Source organism: Drosophila persimilis, unplaced genomic scaffold, assembly GCF_003286085.1.
Source record: "Drosophila persimilis strain 14011-0111.01,24,50 unplaced genomic scaffold, DperRS2 tig00000977-arrow-arrow-pilon, whole genome shotgun sequence".
Taxonomy (NCBI): Eukaryota; Metazoa; Arthropoda; class Insecta; order Diptera; family Drosophilidae; genus Drosophila; species Drosophila persimilis.
Window position 1 is genome coordinate 327,679 of NW_020825387.1, and position 16,616 is coordinate 344,294.

Here is a 16,616-nt window from a genome sequence, read left to right on the forward strand (position 1 = left end):
AGTCCCGCAGAGTCGGTTGTCAGTTAAGCTTTAACTTTCCGCCGCGCCACCGCGTTCGCCTTTGCCCAACAGCTGCCCCACGCCACCCGCCGAATTAATTGTTAAGAACATTTTTGGACACTAATTTGTATGCTGAGGAGTCCGTGCGGTGCATAACATTATAAACGAATACGAATATCTACACAGTTTGTAAGCAGTGCAAGTGTTGTTGTGCGATCGCTTTTTGTGGCTGTGTCGCCGTTGACGCCGCTGCCGCTGCCGCTGCTGCCATTGCCGGGTCAAGCTAACGGTACCCGCATCGAAAAAGAAATTCAAACAGGTACAAAAACAAAACAAGAAACAGAAAGAAAAAACAAAGGTAACGACTTGGGGGACAGTCGGTGAAATTATGGGGTACTTAGCGTACCAGCCACCTCTGTCTCTGGCTCTACAGCGCATTTGCTTTCATTTATCAAATGTGTCGTCTGCCATCGTTTGGCCAACTTCTTAATCCACTGCCATGGCCACTGCCATTGCCACTGCTTCCCTTCCGTCCACTCCACCGATGGCTGCCAGCTAAGCTGCCAACTTGACGATGCATCAAAATTGGGGCCATAAAATCAATTACACTGACAATTTTTGCATATCCTGACGGCTAACAAATATGTGGTAGTGTGGCACCGCCACCTAACAAGATACGAGGAGAGTACGGTGCCAGTATATGTATGTAGGAGCTGCCACAGCGGGAACGTGAAATAAAATAAGATACAAAATAAATATACAAAAAAAGCGGTTCTGCCGGTTTGCCCCCTGGTTGATCTCGTCGTCGCCGTCGTTGGTATTCGGTCGGTCGTGATCTGCAGCGTCTTCCGTTGCCCGTTGCCTGCTTTCTTTCTTCTTCCTTTGCACGATTTGAACTTGCGACACCAACAACAACAGCAACAACAACAAAAGCCACAAAGAGGAGCACAAATCTGGTTTATGCTTATGCGATTGTGGTGTTCCTCTAATAAAGCGAGCGTTTACGCTGATGAAGAAGACCCACACACCATACACCCCATACCCCCCACATATCCCATGGTGCACTCTCTCTCTCTCACTTTTTCGCAGACCCACACGCACATTCGCTTCCTGGAGGGAAGCTTCCTTTTCGCACTCACCTGCACTCACTCCAGGGTACATTGAATGGTGAGGTAGTGCTCTCTCTCCTGCTCTTTGAGGTGTCACATGGATTACAGTTTAGCAGTGGAAGGATCTTCTTTCCAACTCACCTTACTCAGGGTACATAGAATGACAGTCTTCCCTTCCGTCTTTCTAAGCTCTGACGCTCTCTTCAGACGCAGGAGTCGAAAGCCCTGGAAGGGTCTAACAGCCTCCGCACACATTGCTTTGCTCTCTTCAATGGCAGAAGTGGATCACTTTGCCTCACCTTCCATTTGAATACACCTTGACCTACCTCTTGGGATTCCGTTTCCTTGTGTGGCACCAATCTTTCTGCTTTTCCTCTTCTCTTCCCTTCCCTTTCCTTTCCTTTCCTTTCCCTTTCCTTTGTGGCAAGTTTGTTTGCCTAGGGTTTTATAGCAGGAACAAACAAAAAGCCACACACAAAGAGGGTCAACATTGTCTATCTCTCCATAAGTAGGGGATATACAGGGGAGTGTATACATATTTAAGTCCTCGCTCTGTGTGTGTGTGTTTGTGCTATGAGTAATCATTATTCCAGTCGATGGAAATATTGACCGACCTTCCGCCACACCACCAGACAGACCGAAGACTGAGCGAGGGGGAACCAATTGAAATTGTATCAAATTTCGATTTCAATTTCAAACTGTTGAGCGCAGTGCCAGTGCTTCGCTTCATTGAGATGTTGGTTTTGTCTGCGATGTGACCCATTTTCCCCCCCCCAGCCCATTTCTGTGTGCTGTGGCAATAAGCCGCTTAAAAGACTCCCAACTGCCAGTGCAATTGATCGTCAACGCCAGTCAAGTCACCACCCAACAAAATGATTCGCCAAAATCTCCCGCACAGCTGTGCAAACGAAGCGTCACCCCCACCAAACCACCAATCCACCAATCCACCAATGTCATGGCATATGGAATTAAAACGAGTTAAGAGACTCAACAAAAAGATTTCTGTTTTGTTAATGATGTAATTTCCTAACCAACCAAATAGAAACCAAACCAAACCAAACCAAACAGAAGACTAAGTAAAAACAAAAGACCCAAAAGAACAACAGAACACAACAGAAGTGGGTGGACGGACACACAAAATTGCACGCATTTTGCTTCTGGTAATTGCGATTCATCATCGTACTGGTCGTCTCCACCGTCAGGTGATGATTCCCCCAAAAATGTCTCATGTCTCGAACGGATATCGCAAAGCCACCATCTACAAGCTCGTACCGCACCCACACAAGAAATACCATGCATATTACCTAAATAAACTTGAACTTTTGTCTTATCGGTGGTATATGTTTATTGATATCGGAGTGGTGTTATCTTTTGGACGGGGTTCAAACCAATTTTTAGTGATATGACAATCATGATGACAACGATGTGCCTCCCCACCTCATATAGGGTGCCCCGAAATGCGGTTCGGTTCTGATTTCCCGTTTAGCAACTGTTGCATTATGGCTTTCTTTTATTTCCCTCCCGGTCTAGAGTTCGATAAGATAATGAAAATGAAGGGGAAATGCCAAGACCTCGAAACGTACACGAATGTCCATAAGACAGGTGAAGCATTCAGTTTTTTTTTTCACAGAATGAAAGACTTGCAGAAAACGTGATGGATGGACAAACGGACGGATGCCAGACAAATGATATAGCCTGTGGCCAGATCAAGGAGATCACGGAATCTATCGTGTTGGATCCTCCAATAATCAATGGAGTGACTTTGAATGGCTAATGATCTACAGATTAAATAAATGGCATTATTAAACGATCTGCAATGGATCTTAAAGAACATATTTATATAATCATGATCTTTTATGGTAAAAGTCTTTCCAATCTCCCCAGAAAATGTAAAAAATGAATTAATTGGTTAATCCATAAAATATTTTCCCATTTCCTTATGATAATACTGATCCCCCTATTATCAATATATAAACCACAATGTACCCCCACTCTTGCCCCTCTCCCCTCTCCATTCATGGCACCATATGCCCCACACATTATCGACCGCAAATAAATAACAAACCCACAAAAAACAACAAAAAAATCCCCACTCTTGTCTTGTCATAAAACTTCGATTCGATTGATGCGAGCCCCAGCAGAATGGGGCGGCTCCACAATTCCATTTTTCATTTAATTTCATTTCTTTGGACATTTGCAAGAAAGCCACAGTGGAGTGAGCTTCGTCGCGGTGGTGGGGATCGGATCACAATTACAACATCGAAAACTGAAAGCCTGAAAACGGACAAACGGGGAGACCGGCTACTCGGCTACCCGGCTACAGAGGTACTCGGATTTTCACTTTATATTGAAGTTCATAGCGCGGTAAAGTGTCAACCTAAGGGCTTTTCGTGGAAACGAAAAAAAAGAGTCTTGTTCGTGTAATAACAACAACAACAACAGCAGAAACACCAACAAAAAAGGTAAAAACTGCTACTCTTTTTACTTTTTGGCATCGTTTTCAGCTTTAGATACTTTTTTTGCAATTGGCAGTAAAGCCGCGTTCAAGATCACTTCAGTCGCTGCTGCTTGGTGCTGACGCTTTTTATGGCCGGCCATACGCTGAGAAAACAGCCGCAAAAAAATGAGCAAATAAATGTGTGCTGTGCCTTGGTGCTTGTTTAATGCTTAATGGTTATCCGAGAGACCACTTGCCATGCGTCACATCTGTGGCGTGGCGTGGCTCCTCGATACTCGTACATGCCCCGACGTGAGTCAGCGGCAGAGCTTTGCCTCGAGAAATTCGCGAACTTTTTGAATCTTAATTATGGAACAAACTCGATTATCGATTGTGTCGGTCAGCGGCCTTTCAGGTTTTGGGGTTCCAGGGCGAAGAACACTTTCAGTATTCCATTCATGATCCATAGATCAAAGATCTTTAAGAGCCTTCCCCAAAGAGATCTTCATTGAAAACTAAAGAATATCTGTCTCTAAGTCGAACCTCGGCAAAAGCATGTACACATCATGCAGCAGTGCCCCTCGGTCTGTTTTGTTGATGTTTGATTCGTTCTTCTCATAAGTTCTCGTACATTTTTTTTTTATTGAGAAACCTTATTACAGAAAGATTAAAATACAAAAAAAAATTGTTCAAGCTACAGGAAAATTTTGGAGGTTCGGAAGAGGGTTAGGCTCTGGACATTTGCAGCAGATGATAGAGTGGCACAATGTTGGCCGCATTGGCCCTGCCCTCGAGATAGTTCTGGGAGAGCACTTGCCTGCCCTGGAAGACCCCGGGAATGGGGGAGGGCGAGAGGCCGTCGGGGCCGCCGGCCACTTGGTTGTCCACTTCCGTGGAGCCTGCCGAGCGATAGAAGGGATAGTAGGGATAGCCGGGATAGCTGGGATATCCGAAGCCTGGATAGCCGGGGTAGATGCCACCGCCCCATCCGCCAGGATAGCCGCCCGGATAGCCGCCACCCCATCCTGGATAGGATGGGTATCCTCCAAAGTACGGGGGCTGTGGCGGTGGTGGTCCTGGTGGGGGCCCCCATGGAGGCAGCTGTGGTCGTGGCGGATGTGGGGCATGCAGCCAGGGGGGGTACGCGGGTGAAGGCCCGTAGCCGTACTGGCGCGGATGCTGCTGCTCCTCTGGTGGATAATAGTAATGATGTTGTACTGACGGTTTGGGTGTGGTCGTAGACGACGAGCCGCCGGCCATCACCAATTTGATCCCACCCTTACCGATAGTCTTCAGCAGGTGATCGTCGATGCCGCGACCCGAGGACGATGCCAGGGTGTCGTCGAGGATCTGCTGTTGCTTGTCATTGCGCGCCTGTCCTGCCACGAGGCTCGTCTGCACCGGGGCCTTGTCCTGGAAGGAGAGGGAGCCCCCCAGGAGCGAGAGGAGAACTGCAGGAAGATGATAGGTAGATCCCGGTATTAGTGGACTCGTTCGAAGGACTTCCAGCGACTGAAAGACTTACCCAACCACAATGCCGATACTCGTGGATCCATGATCATCGAGGGAATGTTTTCTAAATGCACCTGCACTCCGTATTTATACCCCATTCGAATGCCCCAAAGATGCATCTTCTAATGGAGATAATCTGTGGGGCGGGGGGTTGAGGTCGATCTTTTTCCCTGTTTTTCTCATTAGAATAATTCTCGTATCTAATGCAGCATCCATTCCATTCCATTGATTGAGTGTGCCCCAAATTTGGAATCGCTTTCAACGGAGAACCAGAACTCCATTCATTTGCATACAAATCTCTTTTCGTTCTCTTTGAGTTCTCTTCTATGCCCCCAAGCCCACTAGAAAAAGGGTTCAATACCTCCAATATCCCCCCACGGAATGCTATCTCTTCTGTTGATATATGACGTCATTTGTATGCATAAACCTATTTTACAAAATTTTTGGTGCGCTTTGTGGAACCCACTTTCGGGGTTCCGTTTCAGACATATTTATAGTCTTTCGAGGAGGGTTCTCGGCTCTCTTCGGGTCTATTACATCATAGACGGAGTGGGAGCCTACGTTTGTGGAGCAGCGGAACTGGTTTCTTCACTCAATTACAAAGCCACCTTTTGGACATCAAAAGAATGAATGCCTTTTCTTTAGACTCTACAGAGAAAGTCAATGACTTTTCGATACTCTGGCATCTGTGTAATCTGTAGAGGGTATACTATATTTGCAGGAAGTTAACATGTGTCTTTGGAAATTTCAAACAAAATATTTTGTGTCTCTAATGCCCTTTTCTTCAAACCTTCTAGTGGTTACCTACAGACATAGTCCCGATCTTTGGATTCTAATGACTTTTTCCATGAAGATGCAATTTTAAAACCTGGATTTTAGCTTCTACAAAAGTAAAGGATCTAGATGCTCTTCTTAGATATTTTCCACTTGTTGATAGCAAAAAAAAAGGTCTAGGAATAGTTAGATGATTATATCCGTATTGAAAAATGGAATGTGCCTCGACAAAGTCGTTTCGACAATACCCAAAGATCTACTCTACTATTTCCATGAAATCCAAACAGTAAGACCTTGGACTTAGGGTCTACAAGAGTAAAATTCACTAAACTACTGATTATAATAGGTATCTAGAGAGTCGAAATGGTCTTCTATAACTTTTCCACTTGTTGATAGCAGAAAACCACTTCTAAGAATACCTCCAGATGTAGCATAATCTCAGGCGACTTTCAATTAGTTATAAGGTGAGCAAATTGCAAACAAGTCACATATAATCACATATCTGTAGTGTATGTGCGACATATATCATATTCTATCCATCGATTCTACGTGCAATTAACTAATTATGTGACAAACATCCACTAAGGCAATGCTTCCCCTGTAACGGGGACGAGGAGAGGGACAGGAACAGGGACATGACTCAACTCATGTTTGCCGCCTGTCTTGAGGCGAATTCGCAGGAATTCTTCACCGATGCATCGACAGCAAACATTGCGTAATTACCCAGGCATTCGCTTTGTTTCCCACTCTAGAATGAGAGTCGAATGGGAAAACTCAGTACTCGTACAATTGTTTGAGTACCGTTGAGTAGTGTGTTTAGCAATGACTTATTTAGCGCACTGATAGCTGATAGCTGATAACTGATAACAAAGGGGCGCTAAATGCTGTCGATTCTCCATGCAGCGAGTCAGAAGCTGCAACCGAATCTCTGACTCAGAATACCTCTCTCTCGCTCGCTATCAGCGCCTCACAAATGTTGATTTTTTGGAACAGAAACAATGCACGATGATGCTCTAATACTCTATGGGAATGTGGGATGCAAGAAGAAGTGCTTCTTTGTAACGATAATGCGGCTCCATTACCTTTTTAGAAGAGAATAAATGATATATATAGCCGAGACGCTTAGACCTCAGATTCGCAGAGGTACAAGAGGAAGCGAACTTTGTGCTCAGAATCTTATATATTGATCGCATCTGCTTAACACTCAATAATCTCGTTGCGATCGAATCAAGATTATAGTCACGATGAAGCACAAAAGTTTTTCGGCTCGCGCTCTCTCTTCCATTGTGGCTTAGCATGTGCCTCGGTAAAAACTTGATTTTTTCTCGATGATAAATGACGGGCAAATGATTATCAGGAGACTGGAAAATTATATTATTTAAAGAGGGTGATGCCTGACGAACTTTGAGGACGGGGATCTTCTGTTTCCATTGATCCTTAAAAGGATCTTTTTCTTTCATATAAGTTAATTTCCTCTCGTTGACATGGGACAAGGGATCGCCACCCTTTTATGGTTGTGTTTAACCAATAACTTTATTTATTAAACAATAAGTAAATATATTATTGAATTATTTCTTCGTTGTTCATTCAAACAAAATCTGAAACTCATTCAATCTTTGACTCAGGATTGAAGTGCGATAAATGACATCATGCTCTTGGATATATCTTGGATATATTTTTAGACACCCAAGTAGACGCACACACTTTTTGGCTGGTGCTTGTGGAATGCTTGGTGGATTGTGGTGGATGACTCTACTCCCAAGTAATGCCCGTAGTTTTGGTTGCTGATTTGCGAAAGCAAAAGGCACTATCTAATCGGAAACTGATTGGCGGCAATGGCAATGCCAGTGCATGCTCTCTACTCCTCCTCCTCCTCCTCCTCCACTAGAGGAGGTTCTCCAGAGTTATATTATCGTTGATAAATGTGCCGACAACGACAACAAGAGGCGACAGCGACAGAGCGACGAGGCCAATTGATATGTAGAGCCGAATGTATTGATGGTTAAAACGCTTCAACTGCCAGCGGATCGGTTTAGTTTGCCAACAGAGCCGTCGTCAATAGGCGGAATATGCGCGAAATCTGCCTCTGACGATCTCTTCAAAGTGTCTGTCGAAAGTGAAACGCGATTCCCGCCGCAGAAGAATCTTTAACGAGAGAGCGAGAGATTAAGGATCATCATCAATCATGGCCAGGTAGAGCGAAAGAGGACTCCTATTCCAGTGTGTTACTTCCTGTGTGCCTCGACAAAAACGTTCGCCGACAAATTGATTGAAAAGTTGTGTTGCGTGGTGTTTTGCCCCATCGAGTGCTTCGGCACTCTTACAGTTATTATGCCATCGGAGGTTCTTCCTCCTGCGATCCATTGCATAATCGTCTTTTTATGGATTTACCACAAATTCGTCGTCGTCGTCGTCGACGCTGTTGTCGTATCAGTGAACCAAGAACTAGAGCACCGCGCAGCGATCCAATAAAGCTAATTCTCTCTCTCTGCTTCATGAAATATGGCATTGATAAGAGGTCCGGCAATTGCACCTGGACCCTATCCCCTACACCCTCTACCCCCTACGCCCTCGCATTTCCCCATCATTGACCAGCAAATACCTCTCTATAAATACCCAAAGATTGTATAGATAAAACATTATTGAATTGGGGCACATACTGCCAATGGATTTACGTTTATTGCAATTCCAAATTAAATTTTAGCCTCATTCGTAACTCCATTTATTGGCTAAAGTTGCCATTTCCGTACGGCTCTCAGAAATCCACTTGCAAGTAAATCTTATCGATCGTTTGCTGGGGCTTTTCTTCGTCTATAATCACTGTCCGACAACCCTTTGGAAGATTAGGGTTCTGAAAGATAAAGAAAGACCGAAAAGCAGAGAGCAGAGCGCTTTCAATGGAACCAGTCTGCAGAATATCACGTAATTTTTCAGCGGAATCCCAGGGCATGTGATCGTGATCTTTCCAAGGAATATTACTTTGTGGAGGTGCTTATGAGGAATCGGTTCGTTAATCTATAGAAAGTCTTCAAAATTATCTCCGAGAAATCGTTTCTAAAGGACTTTTAATCTTGTAATTTCAAGATCTTCTCCGATAAAGTTGTGTATTGAAATCTTAAAGAAGTGATCTCTCTTTCGTCTTATTCCTCATATTTTAATCTCTCTTTCTATATATTTTGTATACACTCTTCACAGTCCCACAACTCTGCCCAATATGGAGACGGGTTTGCATGAACGCGATCGTGCTGGCGTCCAGGACTTTGTGCTGCTCGAAAACTACCAGAGCGAAGATGCCTTCATTGACAATCTGAAGAAGCGTTTCCAGGAGAACCTCATCTATGTGAGTGCCTTGAGTCATATGCAATACATTTGTAGTAGTACTACCTCTTCCACTGTCTGTTTGTGTCTCTGTTTTCTGTCTTTGAAATGCATTCGATTGTACATTTATATTCGATCTATAAATTACTTAGTCAGGATGCTGGAGCTGTGTAAGCTGTGTAGTGGGTAATTTTCTAAACCACTCTTTCTAATCCCTGGGAATGGGTTCTCCTTTTGCAGACGTACATTGGCCAGGTGCTGATCTCTGTGAATCCCTACAAGCAGCTGCCCATCTACTCCGATGCCCACATCAAGGAGTACAAGAACAAGCACTTCTATGAGATGCCGCCACATGTGTAAGTCCCTTCAGCCGTCATCTAATCGCATCCCACTCATTCTACGGCGATCCACCAACAGTTTTGCTGTGACAGACAACGCCTTCCGTTCTCTGATCGAAGAGAATCGCGGCCAGTGCGTGCTCATCTCGGGCGAGAGTGGTTCCGGCAAGACGGAGGCCTCCAAGAAGGTCCTGCAGTACATTGCCGCCTGCTCCGGCCACCAGTCGACCGTCGAGGGGGTGAAGGATAAGCTCTTGAAGAGCAATCCCGTGCTGGAGGCCTTCGGCAATGCCAAAACCAATCGCAATGACAACTCCTCGCGCTTTGGCAAGTACATGGACATCCAATTCGACTACAAGGGCGCCCCCATTGGTGGCAACATCTTGAATTATCTGCTGGAAAAGTCCCGCGTGGTGGCCCAAATGGGGGGCGAACGCAATTTCCACATCTTCTACCAGCTGCTGGCCGGCGGTGATGATGCTTTGCTAACGGAACTGCGCCTGGAGAGGGCTTTGGACAGCTATAACTACCTCAGCGATGGGGTAAGTACGAGTAGATCATGCCATCTAAAGGGGCTATAATCCTCTACAATCCACTCTCTCTCCCTCTCTCTCTCTCTCCCTCTCTCTCTGTCTCTGTCTGTGTCTCTTTCAGCTTAAGGGAAACCTCTCGAGCATCGATGATGCACAGAACTTCAAGCAGGTCCAACAGGCATTGAGTGTCATCGATTTCACCGCCGATGAGCAGCGCGAGATCTTTGGCATTGTGGCCAGCATTTTGCATTTGGGTAACGTCAACTTTGAGGAGACCGAGGGCAATGCCCAGGTCGTTAGTCGCGATCTGGTGGTCACTGTGGCTCGCCTGCTGGGCGTAAATGCCAGCGAATTGAGTGCCGCTCTGACGCACCGCACCATTGATGCCCGCGGGGATGTGGTCACGTCTCCGCTGAACCAAGAGCTGGCTGTCTATGCCAAGGATGCCCTTGCAAAGGCCGTCTACGATCGCCTGTTCTCGTGGCTTGTGCAGCGCCTGAACATCTCGCTCCAGGCAAGGGAGACCCGCGGCGCCAGGAACAATGTCATGGGCATCCTGGACATATACGGCTTCGAGATCTTCAACAAGAACAACTTTGAGCAGTTCTGCATTAACTTTTGCAACGAGAAGCTGCAGCAGTTGTTCATCGAGCTGACGTTGAAGTCCGAACAGGACGAGTACCGTCGCGAGGGCATCGAATGGATTCCCGTGGAATATTTCGACAACAAAGTGATCTGCAATCTGATTGAGGAGAAGCACAAGGGTATAATTTCCATCCTGGACGAAGAGTGCCTGCGCCCTGGGGAGCCCACAGACATCACGTTCCTCCAGAAGCTGACGAACAAACTGTCGGAGCACCACCATTACGTGTGCCACGAGAAGGCGCCCACACACATCCAGAAGATCATGCTGCGCGACGAGTTCCGTCTGGTGCACTATGCCGGCGAGGTGACCTACAGTGTCATTGGATTCCTCGACAAGAACAACGATCTGCTGTTCCGCGATCTCAAGGAGACGCTCAGCAAGGCGGGCAACAAGATTGTGCGCTCGTGCTTCCCCGAGCAGGAGCTGCGCAGCAAGAAGCGCCCCGAGACGGCCATCACGCAATTCCGCACATCGCTGAATAACCTCATGGACATCCTGATGTGCAAGGAGCCCTCCTACATCCGTTGCATCAAGCCAAATGACCTGCAGTCGCCCGGCGTGTTCAACGATCAGCTGGTCCTGCATCAGGTCAAGTATCTGGGGCTCATGGAGAACCTGCGCGTGCGTCGCGCTGGCTTCGCCTATCGCCGTGCCTACGATCTGTTCCTGGAGCGCTACAAGTGCCTCAGCAAGTCCACGTGGCCGAATTACAAGGGGGCCGGCGGCCCCAAGGCCGGCGTCCAGCAGCTGGTCAAGGATCTGGGCTACGACAACGAGCAATACAAGATGGGCGAGACAAAGCTCTTCATCCGCTGGCCGCGCACTCTGTTCGACACGGAGGATTCATATCAGGCGAAGAAGCACGACATTGCGGCCATCATTCAGGCCCACTGGAAGGGTCTGGTGCAGCGGCGCAAGTATCTGAAGCTGCGCGAACAGGTGATCGTCCTGCAGAGCTACTGCCGCCGGCGTCTCGCCCAGCAGGCGGCCAAGCAGCGCCGCGAGGCAGCGGACAAGATCAGGGCCTTCATCAAGGGCTTTATCACCCGCAATGATCCGCCGAACGGCTTCAACGAGGACTTTATTGCCAATGCCAAGCGTATGTGGCTCTTGCGACTGCGCAAGGAGCTGCCCAAGAAGGTGCTGGACAAGAGCTGGCCCTCGGCTCCGGCCCACTGCCAGGAGGCCTCCGAGTTTCTACATCGCCTGCATCGCCTTCACTTGGCGCGCATCTACCGCCTCGCCCTCACGCCCCAGCGCAAGCGTCAGTTCGAGCTGAAGTTTCTCGCCGAAAAGGTCTTCAAAGGAAAGAAAAACAACTATGCGGCGAGCGTCGGCACCTGGTTCCAGGAGGATCGCATACCCAAGGAGCACATTCAGCGGGTGAACGACTTTGTGGCCAGCACCTTTGGCAGCGAACAGCTCAAGTATCAGTCGTTCTGCACGAAATTCGATCGGCATGGCTACAAGTCGCGCGAACGCTTCATTTTACTGAGCAACAAGGCGGTGTATGTGCTCGATGGGAAGACGTACAAGCAGAAGCATCGCCTGCCGCTCGACAAGATTGACTTCACGCTGACGAACCACAACGATGACCTGATGGTCATACGCATACCCCTTGACCTGAAGAAGGACAAGGGTGATCTGATCCTGATCATCCCCCGCATCATCGAGTTCTGCACGTACATCATTGATACTGTGGGCACGGCCCAAATCGTATCCATTGTGGACAGGGATTCGTAAGTCACCAACAACAAAATTTTGATTTTAATGCGGAATACATCTCCTAATTTCTGTATGTTCTCCTTTGCAGATTGGAGCACAATAAGGTCAAGGGCAAGAGCGGTATCATTGAGTTCCAAACGGGCGCCGAGGCCGGTGTTTTGCTTGATAATAAAAAGCTGGTTGTTGTAAGTGCCACACCCACTTTTGAGGCAATAATTTACATTATTAACCTCCATTTTTATTACAGATTAATACAGCATAAGGAATTTACTAGGACATTCGACAAAAAAGTGGCTTTACATCAATGGAAAGATGAATTTTTTTTGTGTTATATTCGTGTAATTTATACTATGTACTGTGTATTTTTTTTGTTAATTTGAATTTTATATTCTTATGTTCCGACTAAATGTATATTTTTTTGTTTATATAAATATATATACATACATATATATGAAAGCTTATATAAATGAATGATTAATGCCAAATATACATGGCAAATTGCTCATTTTTTCGAGTTCAAGACCATTTTCAGAAGCCCCGCCTTAACGATCCACAAATTATCGATACCGATTCGACACAGAATCTACCATTGGGTATTAAAAGTACACTTCACGTAAAGAATTAGGGCAGTTCAAGTGTAAATAATAGAATTATTTTTCGCGGCATAATTCAAGTGGATCACCTGTTTCAATAGAGGTGTGTTAAGTGGGATAAGTTCGTTTCTTTAATCGGTATATTTTGAAAATGAGACGACGTACCAGGGTATAACTGGGGTCAAAAGCTCGACAAATCCTCTGATTTTCTTGCCAGTTTAGCTAACCTTGCACGTGGTTCTAGTTTTCATAGTATTTTCTAAAATTTTCCAGTCATTTTGAAAAGGCGTTATGGTCATACCCTCTTGTCCAATGCACCAATGTAAGAATCGTGTAGAAGAGCCATTTAGAGCCCATACAACATCAGAAACTAATTTATGATCAGCAAAATCTAAATTTTGTCAACAATGTCGGAAAAAAAGGAACAAAAGTGGATAATGGAGGTTTTTTACACTGGCGCTTCCATGGGGCTTATATGAAAACAAAAACTGCCAAGCTTTACGGTGTATTTTGAAGAAGAGACGGTATATTTCGGTGTATTCCTGGTGTATATTTTATCGATAAGTCCACTGACAAATTGCTCCAGAACTTTTACATATTCTTGAAAAAGCCGTGTAAATATTATTTAATAAGATATCGTATTTTTTAAGTTCAGAAGAAAAATATCACTTGGATCTACAAGAAAAATGTACAATCAATAATATTTGCCGCCATTTACCTCAAGTCGCTGAACTGTTTAAATAGAGGGGGGTTAAGTGGGTTAAGTTCGATTTCTTTTCTTATCGATATACGAGACACTCACATTTGCTCCAGAACTTTTACATAATCTTGAAAATCCGTGTAAATATTGTCCAATAATTATTATTTTTTACATTGGCAGAACCGCAATTTAATCCTGATCACCATACCGTTTCTTTTTCAGGAGAATCACAATGTCGTTCACACAAATCGCGCGTAACTGCGGCCGACTGGCAGCGGCACTGGGCACCAAACGGATGGCCAGCAGCGCCGTGGTTCAGTCCCAGGCGGCCAGGATGATGCACAGGATTGCCGTCCCGGCCGTGGCCAATCAAGTGAGCCAAGTAAGCAGAACCCCCAGGGGATTAGTGGTTTTCTGTGGATGGGAACCACAAGTTATATCGATTTATACCCTAACCTCATTGTAAATGCCCCCGTCGGCAGAGATTGTGTGTAATGTAGGCTCTGAAAAGGTGTCTGGTGCTGTAGGATGTGTAAATGCGATTCCAGAGACCCAAACCAAATGATTGCATCACATTGTTTTGCATTAAAACATGATTGTTTTCACGCAACACACACAAGCACACTCGCTCATGCACAGTCACCGGCCTGCATCTGTGTGCGTGTGTGTGTGTTGAACTATAATATATTTCATTATCAATTTTTACAGAAATTCGCATTGCGTAGCTATTCCGCCAAACGCACCATTGAGGACATCAAGTTTCGCGTGTTGAAAGTCGTGTCCGCCTACGACAAAGTGACGGCCGATAAGGTAATCTTCAAGCCCCTTCAAGGATCCACTAACTCGGTTGTGTGTTTCCTTCTTATCTCTACAGGAGATGGTGTCGAGCAGATGTCGCTGGCAAACGCAATCGGTGCGCAGATACTCGGCGAAACCGCCCTTGTCGCTGAAGCTCATCGATGAGCGCGTCTTGCTTGTGCTGAGCCTGTACGACAAGATCGATTCCAGCCAGGTAAAGATCAAGACAAATGCCACAAATTGCCTTTGCCAGTTGATTTATAGCCACAAAAAGAACTGAAGCATTCACTCAAACACTTAAAACTCTTCTCGATATGTGTACTCATGCGTTTCTTTTCCTTTTTGCAGTTGAAGGTCGACTCCCATTTCATCAATGACCTGGGCCTGGACTCTTTGGACCATGTGGAGGTCATTATGGCCATGGAGGATGAGTTTGGATTCGAGATCCCAGATTCCGATGCCGAGAAACTGCTTAAACCTGCCGACATTATTCAGTACGTCGCCGACAAGGAGGATGTGTATGAATAAAATGTAATAATTGTAATGCAAACCATGAAACAGATTACACTTTAATTTTAAATCGAGGAGAGGTCAAATACAATTTGAACAACTGAATAAAACCAAATTTTAATCAATATTTTCCATGTGAACAAATCAAAAGGGGAGGGGCAGGTAGCATGGCCTTATGCCGCAATCCACTCAATTCAAATGCGATAGCTATTATCGATAGTTACTATCAGGCAGGCCGATCACCGCGTGAGATGCAACACAGCGGCGATACAAAACAAAAACAATTCGAAATGCCGGATGCTGTGGACGAACTGTTGGCGGGACTGGGTAAATATTGAACAAAACGCACTTTGGATCATCGTAAAGTGTATTCCATTGCAGTGAGCAATCGCCAGACTATGCAACGACAGGCGGCCACCATTGACGAAATCATGGAGAAGTCGAACAACACCCTGATCCACATCGAGTCGCAAAAAAAAGCCCTGGCACCGACCGCAGCTGCGCCGGGGGCTCAAAAGCTGGTCAACGTGAAGCCAGTCTGCAAGCAGGCCCTCGTCAAGATATTGGAGAATTTCAAGCAGCTCGTGCAGCAAAACAGCGAAAAGCGGGACGACAAGCACAGCGTATTGGATGGGGTCTTGGCGTGCCGACAACGCGTCGAGCACCTGGCCAGTACTGTGCGCAAGCTGGTGGCCCTGTGCGACACTGTCCACCAGCTGAAGACCCACCAAGAGGATCTCGATGCAGAGGACGACGACTTGCCGTAGAATTTATTGTTAAATAGCTGAATAATAATAAATCTATAATATGTATCAAGCCGCAGTGTAGGAGCATATTTGCATCAGAGTGAAGGTGAGGACCTCCACAAACATTTCCAGGCGTGCGACCAGGCTGCCACCAGCTAAAACATCGCTTGGATGCGGCAGCTGGAGACGGTTCGATCGCAAGTAGTTCAATTGCTTCATGCTTTCGGCGATTGCCATCAGCTTCTGCTCTTCATCGGCTGTGAATGCATCTGGCGGTGCCTCGGCCTCCGTCGGCATTAGCTTTTCTATCTGCTGGGAAAAGGTCTGCAGCTGCGCAAGCTTCTTTATGTACACGGCCTCTTCCTTCTGAAGGGCGGCTGCCTCTTCGTAGGCCTTGGCCAGCTTCCGTTGGAACCCCTTGAACTCGTTGTACACCTCGGCGGCACTGCGATGCTCCTCCAGGCGCTTCATGCCCTCCGCCAGTTCCGGCTGCTCCAAGGAGGCAGCGCGCTGCGTCTCTCGCTTCTTGGGGATCTTCTGCAGGTTACTGGGATACTCGTCGAGCGACTTGAAGAGCTCCGCATAGTCGGCCACCGTGCCCAACTCCTTGTTTGGTGGTGCTTTCGCAGCCTCCTCCTCCATCATTTTCGGCAGACTCTCGAAGAACGTCGTGGGCTTCATCACCGACTTGGTGACGCACAAATCCCGCAAGGCCTTCACGTGTTTCACATAGTTTTCGTTCTTTAATTTCGCGCAAAACTGGCTAAAGTCGGTGTTCGCTTCCATTTTTGTGAATTTCCTTTTTGTATGTTTTGCGTGTTTTCTTTTCTTTTGAATTGTGTTGCGCCGCCACTGAAGCAACCCTGGCGATAACAGT

General features: G+C 46.3%; 5 protein-coding genes across 10 annotated transcripts; 3 read left to right on the forward strand and 2 right to left on the reverse strand.

Moving 5' to 3' along the window:
* Positions 1-91: 91 nt before the first annotated feature.
* On the forward strand, positions 92-12,810 carry LOC6601023 (myosin-IB). 3 transcript variants are annotated; one of them, XM_002026109.2, is made up of 7 exons: positions 92-319; positions 9,028-9,172; positions 9,391-9,506; positions 9,568-10,030; positions 10,143-12,406; positions 12,481-12,577; positions 12,640-12,810. In XM_002026109.2, exons 2-7 carry the CDS (start codon positions 9,047-9,049, stop codon positions 12,652-12,654), a joined length of 3,081 nt encoding a protein of 1,026 aa, XP_002026145.2. In that variant the 5' UTR covers positions 92-319; positions 9,028-9,046; the 3' UTR covers positions 12,655-12,810. The 3 variants fall into 3 exon arrangements, with proteins under 3 accessions (XP_002026145.2, XP_026849716.1, XP_026849715.1); XM_026993915.1 differs by lacking the exon at positions 92-319 and adding an exon at positions 3,349-3,571; XM_026993914.1 differs by lacking the exon at positions 92-319 and adding an exon at positions 7,894-8,025.
* Positions 4,240-5,117, reverse strand: LOC6601022 (U1 small nuclear ribonucleoprotein C). Of its 2 annotated transcripts, XM_026993916.1 has the most exons (3): positions 5,072-5,102; positions 4,830-4,997; positions 4,240-4,736 (listed from the first exon to the last, which is right to left on the reverse strand). In XM_026993916.1, the coding sequence occupies exons 1-3, from the start codon at positions 5,100-5,102 to the stop codon at positions 4,273-4,275; spliced, it is 663 nt and encodes a 220-aa protein (XP_026849717.1). In that variant the 3' UTR covers positions 4,240-4,272. The 2 variants fall into 2 exon arrangements, with proteins under 2 accessions (XP_026849717.1, XP_002026144.2); XM_002026108.2 differs by having other exon boundaries at positions 4,240-4,997; positions 5,072-5,117.
* Positions 12,811-13,759: 949 nt separating the features above from the next.
* LOC6601025 (acyl carrier protein, mitochondrial) lies at positions 13,760-15,120 on the forward strand. 3 transcript variants are annotated; one of them, XM_026993902.1, is made up of 5 exons: positions 13,760-13,825; positions 13,908-14,067; positions 14,394-14,480; positions 14,560-14,697; positions 14,832-15,120. In XM_026993902.1, the coding sequence occupies exons 2-5, from the start codon at positions 13,918-13,920 to the stop codon at positions 15,009-15,011; spliced, it is 555 nt and encodes a 184-aa protein (XP_026849703.1). In that variant the 5' UTR covers positions 13,760-13,825; positions 13,908-13,917; the 3' UTR covers positions 15,012-15,120. The 3 variants fall into 3 exon arrangements, with proteins under 3 accessions (XP_026849703.1, XP_026849701.1, XP_026849702.1); XM_026993900.1 differs by lacking the exon at positions 14,394-14,480; XM_026993901.1 differs by lacking the exon at positions 14,560-14,697 and having other exon boundaries at positions 13,762-13,825; positions 14,394-14,495.
* A 148-nt stretch (positions 15,121-15,268) lies between these two features.
* Positions 15,269-15,809, forward strand: LOC6601026 (augmin complex subunit msd1). Its single transcript, XM_002026112.2, has 2 exons — positions 15,269-15,320; positions 15,375-15,809. The coding sequence occupies exons 1-2, from the start codon at positions 15,284-15,286 to the stop codon at positions 15,758-15,760; spliced, it is 423 nt and encodes a 140-aa protein (XP_002026148.1). The 5' UTR covers positions 15,269-15,283; the 3' UTR covers positions 15,761-15,809.
* Positions 15,730-16,540, reverse strand: LOC6601027 (augmin complex subunit msd5). Its single transcript, XM_002026113.2, has one exon. It carries the CDS (start codon positions 16,523-16,525, stop codon positions 15,806-15,808), a length of 720 nt encoding a protein of 239 aa, XP_002026149.2. The 5' UTR covers positions 16,526-16,540; the 3' UTR covers positions 15,730-15,805.
* Between the last annotated feature and the right edge of the window lie 76 nt (positions 16,541-16,616).